Below are 14,863 nucleotides of genomic sequence, written 5' to 3'. Positions count from 1 at the left end.
GGCTAGGCTAATGTTTGTATTGTTACAGAGATGGGGTTTCACCACGTTGGCCTGGATGGTCTTGAACTCCTGACCTTAAGTGATCCGCCCGCCTCGGCCTCCCAAAGTGCTGGGATTACAAGCATGCGCCACCATGTCTGGCCTCCTCATAACATTTTTAACAGCAGTTATAATAAATCTGAATGCACACCATGTAATGCCTATGGAACTAATAACTAATCTTCTATTGTGCAGTGCTACTAGTCATATATATAGATGTTTTCGTGATTCTCAAATACAAAACCCACCTAAAAGCATCATATATCCAGATATTCACTGCAGCCTGAATAGCAGATTGGGAACAACTTAAACATTAGTCAGTAGGTGACCGGTTAGTTGTGTCATTCTTTTTGAGACAGAGTCAGCTCTGTCGCTCAGGCTGAAGTGCAGTGGCAAGATCATAGCTGACTGCAACCTCCGCCTCCCAGATTCCAGCGATCCTCCCACCTCAGCCTCCCAAGTAGCTGGGACCACAGACGTGCAGCACCACGCCCGGCTAATTTTTGTATATTTTGTAGAGATGGAGTCTCGCTATGTTGCCTCGACTGATCTTGAACTCTCAGGCACAAGTGATGCCCCCGCCTCAGCCTCCCAAAGTGCCGGGATTACAGGCATGAGCCACTGAGCCCCGGCCCCTAGTTGTGTCATTCTTACAAAGAACATCACGCAGCTGTTACCGAGGACTTCCCATTAGTCTTGATATGGCACAATCTCCAAGACACTTAAAATATAACACACCCTACAGTGTGTATTATGAATTGCCGTTTGTGTGAGGAAATGATTATATTCATACATAAGTTTATAAATTCAGAAAGCATTCCAAAATTTCATAGAGTATCCAGGGGTAACTTTGCCTCTAGTGTTGAACTAGAGGTGGGAGGAAGATTTGATTTCCACCACGTGCCCTTTGGTGCCTTTTGAATTCAGAACAATTTCTATTATTTATTAAAAATAAAATACCAGCCGGGCGCGGCAGCTCACGCCTGTAATCCCAACACTTTGGAAGGCGGAGGCGGGAGGATCACTTGAACTCTGAAGTTTGAGACCACCCTGGGCAACATAGTGAGACCCTATGTTTACAAAAAGAAAATAAATAAAGTAAAATATCACGTGTTACGGAATCCCTGGTATTTGGCGGGACACTGGATACTGGAGACAATTGTGGAACTCTTTGGAAATTTACCTTAACAGGGAGTCCTCTCAAAGGCAGGAATGACTCTACAAGGGTGAGTTTTCAAATCTGCCATGGGGGCCTCGGGCCTCAGCAGCATCCAGAGCCCTACGGACGGGCAGGTTCTTACGTATCAACTCCCATGCACCAGTTCTGTAGCTTTCTAAAGGTATCCAGCACTTTCTACCTTGCATTCTATCTTCATCTTCGCTAGGCCTCACAGCACCGCATGATCCCGGGGGAGGGTGCTTATCAGACTCGCGTGTGTCCCCACGGCACCTAAGGCACCGTCAAGCACACGGTCCAGAAAGCTCCAATGAAAGACATAAAAGGGTGAACCCGGGGGGCGGAGCTTGCAGTGAGCCGAGACCGCGCCACCGCACTCCAGCCTGGGCGACAGAGCGAGACTCCGTCTCAAAAAAAAAAAAAAGAAAGAAAGAAAGGCATAAAAGCAGCAAAGAAAGGAGACTGAGGGGCAAACTGCGAGAGTAGAGGCGGGAGGAGGCCCACCGTACGCCCTGCCCCCCCGGAGCACAAGCACCGCCTGCGTCCTGGGCTCCCGGGTCCACAAAGCTGGGCCCCACTGAGCTGCGACACCTCAACCAAGGAGCACGGTCGGCAGGGAACAGGCTCCTCCCGTGCGCGATGACGCCACGGCCGCCGCGCGAGGGGTGGGACCGTAGGCGCCGTGCAGCCATGGACCAATGGACGGGCGCCAGACGACCTGTGGCCCAATGGCGGAGGCGCGCGGGCACGCTGGGGGCGGGCCGGACGCGCCGACTTTTCCAGAAGACCCGGATAGTTCCTCCTAGCCACGCCGCGCCGGCTCTGGGCTCTCAGCATCGTTTCCTTTTCCTCCGCTGGAGCAGCGATGGCGGCGGTGAAAACCTTGAACCCCAAGGCCGAGGTGGCCCGAGCGCAGGCGGCCCTGGCGGTCAACATCAGCGCAGCGCGGGGTCTACAGGACGTGCTAAGGACCAACCTGGGGCCCAAGGGCACCATGAAGATGTGAGGCGGGGCTGAAGGGAGGGCCGGGTGGGCACCGCGCGCCGCCACGCACCTGGCTGGCCCGGGACCGCGGGCTGGAGCCCGCCGCCTCGGAGCTCCGCAGCCGCCCTTCTCCGCGTCCTTCGGGGTCGGTCCTGTTCTCTGCTAAGCCCCACCGTCCCGGCCATTTCTTCCAGCGTCGATGCCGTCTCCGGGGAGAACAAAGCGGCTCTAGAGCGCGGCGTTCCCCGCCCTTTGGGGCTTCCAGGCATCCTGAGGACTCGGCACAATCTCTGCGGGGACGGGGTGGGCACTACACCTGTTCTCCAGCCTCGGGAGATAACTAGCCCCATATCCCTGGCTCCGTAAGATCTGGGAAGATCTCGTTTTCTAATGGGACTTTCAGTTATCGTTGAAAAAGTCACAGTCTGATTCATTTCTGTCCCTTAAACAGGCTCGTTTCTGGCGCTGGAGACATCAAACTTACTAAAGACGGCAATGTACTGCTTCACGAAATGGTGAGAGGTGCTCTGCTCTAGGTCAGAATGGTCTTGATTTTCCGTAGATTGTTTGCTTTGTAGAAAGATTTGCAGTGTCCGTTTTCAAGGTAGGAAAACATTTAGAAGTGGCATGTAACCAGTAATAGTACAGTGCCTGGAGGCTGACAGCTCTGCCTTTGAATCCCTGCTTTTTTGCTATTCACAGTCTGGGCTAAAGGACTGTAATTGTATATTAAAGTTAATTATTATAAAATTTGAAAAATTAAGAGAGGTTGACACAATCACTTGGGCAAAATGCATGAGAATGATTTTTCTTCTTTTTTTTTTTTTTTTTTTTTAGTTTTTATTAGATGAAGTGTTGCTCTGTCGCTCGGTGGCACAATCTTGGCTCACTGCAACCTCCACCTCCCGGGTTCAAGCGATTCTTCTGTCTTAGCCTCCCAAGTAGCGAGGATTGCAGGCTCGGGCCACCACTCCCAGTTGATTTTTGTATTTTTAGTAGAGAGAGGATTTCACCGTGTTGGCCAGGCTGGTCTTGAACTCCTGACTTAGGTGATCCGCCCGCGTCAGCCGCCGAAAGTGCTGGGATTACTAGGCGTGAGCCACCGCACGCAGCCGGTCTTTCTCTTTTTAAAACAGCAATTTCTGTGTTAGGTCTCATCTCCATCTCCAAGTGGAGGGGATTGAAATCTCTTTGCAAGTCTTAGGGATGGAGAATATGAGATTATTGAGGGGAGTATGCGTTTTACTCATCCCCTAAATTCCCAAAACTTAGCAGTTCAGGAACAGGAAATGATTTCCTGCTGATTTGAGTTCAGAATAATACTTAGGGTTTTGCTAGTAGTGTACCAAGCTATCAACATCCAAATGAAATATCTTTAGTAAGGACTTGCTAACCTAGGAGGTGTAGTGTTTGTTTTTAGTGGGCTCAATAGTGGCCCGTGTTGGAAAAGTGGAGCTACAGTTAAACTTGACATCAGAATTGTTTGGGGGCTGGGTGCGGTGGCTCAAGCTTGTAATCCCAGCACTTTGGAAGGCTGAGGGCTCATTTGAGGCCAGGAGTTCACGACCAGCCCTGGCCAACATGGTAAAACTCTGTCTCTACGAAAAATACAAAAATTAGCTGGACGTGGTCCTGCACGCCTGTTGTCTCAGCTACTCCAGAGGCGGAGGCAGGAGAATCGATTGCTTGAACCTGGGAGGCTGAGGTTTCATTGAGCCGAGTTTGTGCCACTGCACTCCAACGTAGGTGACAGACACTGTCTCCAAAACAAAACAAAAAATTACTTGGGTTTTAGTGTGTGAGAAATACAGCGTAAGTAGAGAGAAGCACATTGAACATTTACAATTTAAGAAATAATTATAAAATGGACACACACAACCACTGCTGTAGCTAAGAAATAAATTGTTGCTACCGCCTCAGAAGTCTCCTCCCACTGGAACTTCTCTCCAATCTCCAGAAGTCTTTCAGTTTTCTTTGAAAAAATTACAAACCTACAAAAATAATTATGATGTGTGTGCCCTTTAGGAGATACCTGACTTATTCTCACTAGAGCCATACACTTGCCATAAAGAGGCAAGTATGTAAAATTATGTTTTACTGTTAACTGGTAGCTCTGTCATTTTGAGTTAACTTTTACTTAGCCTCAAGCTTCCTCATCTGTAAAGTAGAGATAACCTGGGAAATAAGTTACACATGAAAACGTTTCAATCATAATTGCATGTGCGTGATACCTAATCGAAGTAATTTGTAGCCAAACACTTGGGTAGCTTTTTCAAGTAGATAGCACTTAAAGAGGCCCTTCCTACATTTTGTTTGTGGTATATTTAGACTGCTTCATGTTGTTTTAAGTGATTCATTCTTTTTCTACTTTCAGCAAATTCAACATCCAACAGCTTCTTTAATAGCAAAGGTAGCAACAGCCCAGGATGATATAACTGGTGATGGTACAACTTCCAATGTCCTAATCATTGGAGAACTACTGAAACAGGCGGATCTCTACATTTCTGAAGTATGCACAACTCTTGTTTCTGTAATATTTTATTGTATATAGGAAGTGTCTGATACTTATTTATACAAATTGATGTGCTGTTAATAGCTGAGGCCATACGGTAGAACTAGGGGGCTTAAATCTGGGTCTTTGTCCTGATCTAAAACAAATTGTGACCTTGGACAGGTTATGGAGCCTTTCTTGGCCTGAAAATAATTTTGTAATGAAGTTGCATTGCCTATGTGATTTGTATCTGTCCTTAGTGTAGATTAATAATTTAGATCTAAAAGTGGAATGTTAGGACTAGGAATATTTGTTAGGAAAAAAGCATCCAAAAGCTTATATTTGGATAAATTCCACTTTTTTAAGCCTTGACTAGTTCCAAGGTTAAAACAAACCTCAGTGAGTATGAATCTGTTGTCAGAATTTCCTGGAAAAAGAGAGCAGTCTTTATTTTTATTAGTAAATGATGTGAATTAGTTTGAGATTATCTATAGAAAAGATAGAATATGCCAAGCGTGGTCGCTCACACCCGTAATCCCAGCCGAGGTGGGCGGATCACCTGAGGTCGAGAGTTCGAGACCAGTCTGACCAACATGGAGAAACCCCATCTCTACTAAAAATACAAAAATTAGCTGGGCATGGTGGCCCATGCCTGTAATCCCAGCTACTTGGGAGGCTGAAGTAGGACAATCGCTTGAACCCAGGAGGCGGAGGATGTGGTGAGTCGGGATTGTGCCATTGCCTCCAGCCTGGGCAACAAGTGTGAAACTCCGTCTCCAAAAAAAAAAAAAGAAAAGATAGAATAATGTTACCATCTGTGAGTTGTTGGTTGGGACACAGTGTCGGTTTTGAAATGATTCAGAGTGGTTTGCACAGTGAATACCCAAGTGTGCTTTATAGTTTCCTTGGCTTTGACCCTGTGCTAGAGCATTACCTGTTCTTCTCCTCTGCATTGAAAGGAATATTTATCCTTTTAAATGTATTCAGAAAGCCAGCACATTATATTATCTCGTGTTCAAAGGTATGATGATCCAGAATACCCCTTCAGGAATTAACTGAACTTTGTCATGAACTGTGGTTGCACCTACTTGAAGATGCAAGTGTTAATGTGTGTTTATTGTAGGGCCTTCATCCCAGAATAATCACTGAAGGATTTGAAGCTGCAAAAGAAAAGGCCCTTCAGTTTTTGGAAGAAGTCAAAGTAAGCAGAGAGATGGACAGGGAAACACTTATAGATGTGGCCAGAACATCTCTTCGTACTAAAGTTCATGCTGAACTTGCAGATGTCTTAACAGAGGTATGTATGAAATGTTGTCTGTGTCTGGTATAGTACACCTATATAGAAAATCTCTGATAGTAGAAACATGAATATAATTCCCAATTTCAATTACAGAGTGCTGTATAGGTTCGTTTTTGGGGCAATGATACCTAATTTGTGTCTCTAAAATGAGGAAATTCAAATAATAGTATACGTAACCGGGTTATAAAAGTAAAATTGAAGCTTTCATTAAAAGATTTATAAAGTGGAGATTTTGTTATTGTTATTAGAAAGCTTCCAAGTTGGCCGGGCGCGGTGGCTCAAGCCTGTAATCCCAGCACTTTGGGAGGCCAAGACGGGCGGATCACAAGGTCAGGAGATCGAGCCCATCCTGGCTAACACGGTGAAACCCCGTCTCTACTAAAAAATAAAAAACTAGCCGGGCGAGGTGGCGGGCGCCTGTAGTCCCAGCTACTCGGGAGGCTGAGGCAGGAGAATGGCGTAAACCCGGGAGGCGGAGCTTGCAGTGAGCTGAGATCCGGCCACTGCACTCCAGCCTGGGTGACAGAGAGAGACTCCGCCTCAAAAAAAAAAAAAAGAAAGCTTCCAAGTTGCCAGTATTTTTAATAAAACAAGAGGAATGTTAATGTTAATTAATGTTAATGTTTGGGAATTACAGATTGAGATTTCAGAAATGTAAATTACTTCAGTTGTTGCTGTTTACATATAATACATTCTGTTTGCTCATAGAAAAAGACTTAAATCAGTGTATAATTGTAAAACGAAACTGTCTACTTTAGCCTTCGGAAAAGCAACATGTTTCTGCTGCTGTAAATTGAATTTACTTAATGGTTATGCTCCTCCAATTGCAGGCTGTAGTGGACTCCATTTTGGCCATTAAAAAACAAGATGAACCTATTGATCTCTTCATGATTGAGATCATGGAGATGAAACATAAATCTGAAACTGATACAAGGTAGGTGGTAGAATACTGTGAAATACTAATGATCGGGCGTGGGGTCTTACGCCTGTAATCCCAGCACTTTGGGAGGCCGTAGCGGGCAAATCACCTGAGGTCAGGAGTTCCAGACCAACCTGGCCAACATGGGGAAACCCCGTTTCTATTAAAATTACAAAAATTAGCTGGGCGTACCGGGCGTGGTGGCACGCGCCTGTAATCCCAGCTACTCGGGAGGCTGATGCAGCAGAATCGCTTGAACCTGGGAGGTGGAGGTTGCAGTGAGCTGAGACCACACCATTGCACTCCAGCCTGAGTGACAACAGCGAAACTCCGTCCCAAAAAAATAAAAAATAAACTGTGTTTAGAAATTTAGGGGTGCTTTGTACAATATATGGTTGGTTTTTTTTTTTTTTTTCCCTGAGACCGAGTCTCACTCTTGTGGCCCAGGCTGTAGTGCAGTGGCACAATCTCTGCTCAACTGCAAGCTCTGCCTTCCGGGTTCACGTCATTCTGCTCCAGCTTCCTGAGTAGCTGGGACTACAGGTGCCCGCCACCACGCCTGGCTAATTTTTTTTGTATTTTTAGTAGAGAAGCGGTTTCATCATGTTAGCCAAGATGGTCTGAATCTCCTGACCTCGTGATTCGCCCGCCTCGGCCTCCTAGAGTGCTGGGATTACAGGCATGAGATCGTTGGCAATTTTTAAAATATCTTTGGGTATAAAATGTTGTATATTTACCTGAAGATGTAAGTTGGATAAATTGCTAGATGAATATTGTTTTTACTTTTAGTAATATTTTCTCCTGAAATAAGGTGAATGTGACGTTATATTTATAGTTAGAATGATTCTGAAAAGTGAATGACATCAGTCATTTGGCATTTATTGAATTGCTAGGTAACGAAGCATAATGAGAAGTAGTAGAGAAATTTAAAAAATTTTTTTCAAAGACTTAGAAAATGTTTGTGTTTTTTTTTCTTTCTTTTTTTTTTTTTTTTGTGGAGAATGGAGTCTCCCTATGTTGCCCGGGCTGGTTTTAAATTCCCGGGATTAAGGTGTCCTCTCACTTGTGCCTCCCTAAGTGCTGGGATTACAGGCGCTTGGCAGAAAACATGTTTTTAAAGGACGTCATCACAGTTTGACAGCCTACTAGTGAGACTATCTCTGCAGACTTTTCTGTACAGCATAGGATCTTTAAGTAATTCAAGAAATAGGCTGGACGCGGTGGCTCATGCCTGTAATCCCAGCACTTTGGGAGGCCGAGGCAGGCAGATCACAAGGTCAGGAGATCGAAACCATCCTGGCTAACACAGTGAAACCCCATCTCTACTAAAAATACAAAAAATATTAGCTGGGCATGGTGGTGGGCACCTGTAGTCCCAGCTACTCAGGAGGCTGAGGCAGGAGAATGGTGTGAACCCAGGAGGTGGAGCTTGCAGTGACCCAAGACGACACCACTACCCTCCAGCCTGGGCGACAGAGCGAGACTCCGTCTCAAAAAAAAAAAAAAAGAAATGTGACTGCATGAAATATCAATACCTTCTTAGTTCAGTGTTTAACATATTATGCACCCATGTGAAAATCAATAACCGTAATTTTGTGTGTGTTTGAACAGCTTAATCAGAGGGCTTGTTTTGGACCATGGAGCACGGCATCCTGATATGAAGAAAAGGGTGGAGGATGCATATGTCCTCACTTGTAACGTATCATTAGAGTATGAAAAAACGTAAGTTTATAGCCCATTAACAGTGAAATCGAGGAGCTTCGTATTTTAGGGGAGTTATTTTTTGTGAAACTTTGTTTCCCACTGTAAGGACAATAATGCTCAAATTGGTTTGGGGAAATAGTCTCTGAAGATGTATAAGGGACAGGATTGGAGCTCAGTGAACTGTTAAATCTTAGGACTAAACCATTGTCAGAAGCTACTTTCTTAATGTTTCCCTGCTTTCTGTAACCTTTTTTTTTCCTTAATAGAGAAGTGAGTTCTGGCTTTTTTTACAAAAGTGCAGAAGAGAGAGAAAAACTCGTAAAAGCTGAAAGAAAATTCATTGAAGATAAAGTTAAAAAAATAATAGAACTGAAAAGGAAAGTCTGTGGTGATTCAGATAAAGGATTTGTTGTTATTAATCAAAAGGTGAGAATGAAAACCCAATGTATAAATAATATGTATCATCCTTTTTGCTTTCAAGGTGAAAGATGTTGAAATTAATTTTTATTTTTGTTACAGGGAATTGACCCCTTTTCCTTAGATGCTCTTTCAAAAGAAGGCATAGTTGCTCTGCGCAGAGCTAAAAGGAGAAATATGGAGAGGTATCTGAGTAATTTGACTTTTACTCATTTTGCAAGTGAATTGGGATTATTTTTCCTTACAATTTATTTTCGGGTTTTTCAACTGTACAATGAATTGTCATTAACTATATTCACATTGTGCACCCCGTCAGCACTGTCCATCTCTAGGACTTTTTTCATAATCACAAACTGAAACGGTATACCCATTAAATAGTTACTCCCCATTTCTCCCTCCCCCTTGCCCCTTGTAAACATTATTTTACTTTTTGTCTCTGATTCAGTATACTTTTTCCCAAAGAGCTCACCACAAAAAGAAGCTTTTTAAAAATTTTTTTTATTTTATTGTTATTTTTTGAGACAGTCTTGCCCTGTTGTGCAGTGGTTCATTGCAACTTCCACTTCCTGGGTTCATAGGATTCTCCACCTCCCAAGTAGCTGGGATTACAGGTGTCTGCCACCATGCCCACTGAATTGTTTTGTATTTTTTTAGTAGAGATGGGATTTTGCCGTGTTAGCTAGGCTGTTGTCAAACTCCTGGCCTCAAGTGATCCACCCACCTCAACCTCCCGAAGTGTTGGGATTACAGGTGTGAGCTACCATGCCTGGCTAATAAAGAGTTATTGTCCACTTTTAGATTTCATTTGCTGACTTGGGGAGAGTGGTTTAAATGGAGGGTTAAGAGAAAATACTAGTTTTCAGCTGGTTGATGGCAAATGGAAAGGCTTAGATTAAAGTACATTTTGAAATGTAATTTTGTGTGTAATTCTGGAAAATTCCTTCCTAAAAATTACTGGTCTTGTCTTTGAAATTCACTGGTAACATTGCTTATCCATCTCCCGTAAAATGCTATTTCAGGCTGACTCTTGCTTGTGGTGGGGTAGCCCTGAATTCCTTTGACGACCTAAGTCCTGACTGCTTGGGACATGCAGGACTTGTGTATGAGTATACACTGGTAAGTGTATTTTCTTCTTCAAGGTAATAGAACCTTTTAGCTCATAAATTATTTTTGTTTGTGTGAGATGAGGTCTCACTCCTGCCCGGGCTGGAGTGCAGTGGTGTGATAACAGTTCACTGCAGCCTCATCTTCCTGGGTTCAAGTGATCCTCCCTCTTCAGGCTCCTGAGCAAATGGACCACAGACATGTGTGCTACCATCCCTGGCTAAATTTTTTTTTTTTTTTTGGTAATTTTTGTAGAAACAAGTTCATACTGTGTTTCCCAGGCTGGTCTTAAACTCCTGGGCTCAGGCTGTCCTTCACCCTCAGCCTCCCAAAGTGCTGAGATTACAGGCATGAGCCACTGTGTTCATGAAGTCTTGAGCAGAAAAATTAATTGAAATTCAGGATCAGATTTTTGTTTATATACATTTTGAAGGTTTATTTGTAGTAATGGGAAGCCATTGATGGGGAAAATCCCATTTCTTTTATATGTGATTTTTCAAAAGTAGATAATTTGCTTTAATGTGATCAAGTTTGTTCCTTATTAATATGCTGCTTGTCATTCTCTGTAAGTCCCTCTTCTGTCTTCACTCTGCACAAATCCTGTTTTTGAAAATCATATTTTTTCTACACATAGGGAGAAGAGAAGTTCACCTTTATTGAGAAATGTAACAACCCTCGTTCTGTCACATTATTGATCAAAGGACCAAATAAGCACACACTCACTCAGATCAAAGATGCAGTGAGGGATGGCTTGAGGGCTGTCAAAAATGCTATTGATGATGGTAAGATCCTCACCATATTTCAATTCTATTATATTGTTTTTTTTTGAGACGGAGTCTCGCTTTGTCGCCCAGGCTGGAGTGCAGTGGCCGGATCTCAGCTCACTGCAAGCTCTGCCTCCCAGGTTTACGCCATTCTCCTGCCTCAGCCTCCCGAGTAGCTGGGACTACAGGCACCCGCCACCTCGCCCGGCTAGTTTTTTTGTATTTTTTTAGTAGAGACGGGTTTTCACCGTGTTAGCCAAGATGGTCTCGATCTCCTGACCTCGTGATCCGCCCGTCTCGGCCTCCCAAAGTGCTGGGATTACAGGCTTGAGCCACCGCGCCTGGCCCTATTATATTGTTTTGCTGGTCTCAAAGGCATGGCCGAATACTGTGTTCTTTTATCAGTAGTTTACACAGCCAGACACCATGCAAAAGCAGTCTTCCCTTTAGAATGGCCAATGGTATGCTGAGATTTTTCATAGCATATCATTATTAAAGGTGAATACAGATAAATGAAATAATACTGATCTGTTGAAAGAGCTGCCAGCGGCTAGTGAAGCCATTCTGTTGAAATATTCTCCTATTCGATATGTTAGTCGCTTGTATTTTGTCGTAGTAAATTTGTAAGAAATTAATGGCTTTCATATGTGTATTTTAGTTGTTGTTCATAATTAGTTCTGCAGTTTTCTTAGCATTTTTCCTTTTCCCCCATTCAACAGGCTGTGTGGTTCCAGGTGCTGGTGCTGTGGAAGTGGCAATGGCAGAAGCCCTGATTAAATATAAGCCCAGTGTAAAGGGCAGGGCACAGCTTGGAGTCCAAGCATTTGCTGATGCATTGCTCATTATTCCCAAGGTGTGCATGCTTTTAACAGTCAATCTTCCAAAAGATTTAGCTGATCAAACCTTTTTGATGATGTGGGCTTTATTCATAATGTGGATTTTGGATAAGCAAGTTTGATCAGTTTTCTTCCTGACGCTAGAACAGGTATTCCTCATCATCCAAATGTATTTGGTTTCTCTGGGAGGCCTGAATAACTGACGTTTCAGATAACAAGAGATAACCTGTAGTTTAATATTTGCAGTATTAGGGGTTATACTTGAGTACAAACTTGCTTTTTGCTTTTGTTTTAAACTGATATTATTTTCTATTATATACTAATTTTGAGATATAATTTATGACTGGTATATTGCTGCTGAGTTTGAGGTAGATGAGAGAATTGATCAGTAACTTGTGTCTGGTTATTCTCTGAAGGGAGCATAAATGTTCTGTCTTCAGCAATGAGATTTTTTTGTTTTTTTTTTGAGACGGAGTTTTGTTCTTGTTGCCCAGGCTGGAGTGCAATGGTGCGATCTTGGCTCACTGCAGCCTTAGCCTCTCAAGTAGCTGGGATTAGAGGCACTTGCGACCACACCCAGCTAGGTTTTTGTGGGTTTTTTTTTTTTTTTTTTTTGTATTTTTAGTAGAGATGGGGTTCCACCATGTTGGCCAGGCTGGTCTCGAACTCCCGACTTCAGGTGATCCACCTGCCATGGCCTCCCAGAGTGCTGGGATTACAGGTGTGAGCTACTGCACCAAGCCGAGATTTTCTTTTTTTTCTTATCTTTTTTTTTTTTTTTTTTTTACTATCAGTTATTCCTGGTTTCTCAAGAATTAAATTTGTTTACTTTAGGTTCTTGCTCAGAACTCTGGTTTTGACCTTCAGGAAACATTAGTTAAAATTCAAGCAGAACATTCAGAATCAGGTCAGCTTGTGGGTGTGGACCTGAACACAGGTAAGAGAATGCAACTGTTGTAGAGGGAAAACTAGATGTAATATATGTGAGTTGAAGCCAGGAAAGATTGAAAATGGGGACCAAAAAAAATATTTTGCTTTGCAATTTGACACCAGTACTATTAGGGAACTCTGGGTTCTAAAATACGATAAAATAGGATATTAATAAAAAATGGAATGACTAGGTATAATTAAGGGACTAGAGTAGACATGAGTAATTTGGGGATACAATTTTGGAGATGTTGAGTGGTGGTAGATGGTTCAGATTAATGTTGAAGGATTTTCATACTGCATTTGCCTTACTTAGTTTTTAATCAAGTACTATGATAAAATAGATTTGGTGATTATATTCCTGGCTGAAAACCAGCTAAAGATAGCAAGTAATGCCAGAAAAGGGGATCTCGAAATGTAGTGAAATGGTGATAGCCCTAATCTTAGGTTCCTGTAAACAAAACAACACAAATTAAGTACAAAGTAGGAGATAACAGGTACATCCATGCAGTATGTGCAAGACCTATTGTTGTCAACATTATTATTTAATAGAAAAGGTTTCTGGAATGAGGGAAATGATCAGTCCATTTTAGCCAGATGATAGTTGAAGTGCTATACTTCAGTATGAGTAAACAGAAATCTTTCCAGAAGAAGAGAGGGGGTGCTCAGGAGTTCTCAGTAGAAGTCAGACACTCATCAAATATTGTGGACGGGGTCATGGTTTAGAGTAGAAAATTGGGCTAACAGAAGCTTTGAACTCTCATAGTTAATACTGGAGGAAATGAGTCATCAGTGATAAGCAAAGCCACACACAATATTGTTGGTTCTTATTGACTGAACTTACTTTAAGAAGATTTGGTTGCCTTTTAGGTGAGCCAATGGTAGCAGCAGAAGTAGGTGTATGGGATAACTATTGTGTAAAGAAACAGCTTCTTCACTCCTGGTAAGTTTGGGAAAATGAAAACTAAACTGTTAGAGAATCATACTCTTCATTTGGTGTGTTCTGTTTAGTTGCTCCTTTCCCCCCCCATGAATAATGTAACCAGCTGGAAGTATGGAAACTGAACTAGCCATCTCTGATGTTTAGAGGGGAAGGGGGAAATTTAATTGGATGTAATGTGTACAGCTTGGTTGGAAGTGGGAAGTTGAGTCGAATTAGGACTCCCAATCATCTGAGCCATCTTATTTTTGTCCCCCTTTCAGCACTGTGATTGCCACCAACATTCTCTTGGTTGATGAGATCATGCGAGCTGGAATGTCTTCTCTGAAAGGTTGAATTGAAGCTTCCTCTGTATCTGAGTCTTGAAGACTCTGCAAAGTGATCCTGAGAGAATACAGCTGTGGAATTTTTGTCCAGGCTTCAAATGATTTCCAAAGGAATTTTCCCATATGACAAAAGGAGAGAACGCTGGCATCTGTTGAAATTTGGAAGTTCTGAAATTACAGTATTTTTTAAAATTGCACTGAAGCGTATACACATAAAGCAGCTCTTTTACCCAGTAAACAGGATGTTTTGCTTTAGCAGCAGTGACATAAAATTCCATGTTAGATAAGCATATGTTACTTGTTATTAAATATTCCTTGAAAAGCAAATTTTAATGGCTTAATTTTATGTAGACGTATGTTAAATTATCCAACAGTACCCTATTGTTAAGCATTTGGTTTTAAAATTTTTATGCTAATATAAACAAGTAATTTAAAATTTTGAAAGCATCCTTGTTAGTGTAAATTTCTGAGTAAATGCATTGGGTCAGTTGGACTTTGAATGCTTTTGAAATGGCTTTGCTAAAATGCTCGCCCCCCTCCACAAAGTTAAGTTGTAGGAAATGGGAAGAGGAGTAAGCTAGAGGCGAGGAAGTTGAGAGAGAGCTGCAAGTGTAAAGAGGCAAAAAAACAGGCAGAGGTAAAGAGATGATGCAAGGCATGGTGACTAAGGGCTATGGTTATTGGGTGAAATTTGAGATTTGTAGGCCGACTGTGTTTTCAAGCTTCTGAACTTTTGCTTATGCAAAATATCCCAAAGCCTCTAATGTCATATTTTTCTCACTCAAATTACTGCGTTCCACGAGATTATATAGTTGGTCTATCTCAGCAGCCCTTGAAGGTGAAGTTGTGTGTTACTAGGCTGTTTTGGGGGGTCAGCAGTGGCCTGAAGTGAGTTGTGCAATAAATGTTAAGTTGAAACCTCCTTTCTGGTCTTG

General features: G+C 42.7%; 2 protein-coding genes and 2 non-coding genes across 8 annotated transcripts in view; 3 read left to right on the top strand and 1 right to left on the bottom strand.

The window, feature by feature from the left end:
* PSPH (phosphoserine phosphatase) overlaps window positions 1-1,821 on the bottom strand; it is a 42,999-nt gene extending 41,178 nt beyond the window's left edge. For 4 of the 5 annotated variants that reach the window (XM_010380535.2, XM_030932168.1, XM_010380540.2 and 1 more), the window contains exon 1: window positions 1,223-1,821. The gene's annotated coding sequence lies outside the window, so the exon portion shown is untranslated. The remainder of the gene's footprint in view (window positions 1-1,222) is intronic. The other variant, XM_010380538.2, reaches the window with a different exon arrangement.
* A 103-nt stretch (window positions 1,822-1,924) lies between these two features.
* On the top strand, window positions 1,925-14,850 carry CCT6A (chaperonin containing TCP1 subunit 6A). The gene is made up of 14 exons (XM_010380533.2): window positions 1,925-2,218; window positions 2,652-2,715; window positions 4,575-4,709; window positions 5,815-5,988; window positions 6,822-6,925; window positions 8,522-8,632; window positions 8,881-9,040; window positions 9,134-9,216; window positions 10,051-10,147; window positions 10,770-10,917; window positions 11,619-11,752; window positions 12,570-12,672; window positions 13,533-13,605; window positions 13,866-14,850. Exons 1-14 carry the CDS (start codon window positions 2,082-2,084, stop codon window positions 13,936-13,938), a joined length of 1,596 nt encoding a protein of 531 aa, XP_010378835.1. The 5' UTR covers window positions 1,925-2,081; the 3' UTR covers window positions 13,939-14,850.
* LOC115898484 lies at window positions 5,560-5,693 on the top strand. Its single transcript, XR_004058211.1, has one exon. It is a non-coding gene; the product is annotated as a small nucleolar RNA SNORA22 (small nucleolar RNA).
* On the top strand, window positions 11,275-11,409 carry LOC115898478. The gene has a single exon (XR_004058205.1). It is a non-coding gene; the product is annotated as a small nucleolar RNA SNORA15 (small nucleolar RNA).
* Window positions 14,851-14,863: the final 13 nt, after the last annotated feature.

The sequence above is a fragment of the Rhinopithecus roxellana genome, chromosome 6 (genome assembly GCF_007565055.1).
Source record: "Rhinopithecus roxellana isolate Shanxi Qingling chromosome 6, ASM756505v1, whole genome shotgun sequence".
Classification (NCBI taxonomy): domain Eukaryota; kingdom Metazoa; phylum Chordata; class Mammalia; order Primates; family Cercopithecidae; genus Rhinopithecus; species Rhinopithecus roxellana.
Note: the sequence above shows the minus strand (reverse complement) of the source record. Positions and strands in the feature narration are given on the sequence as shown.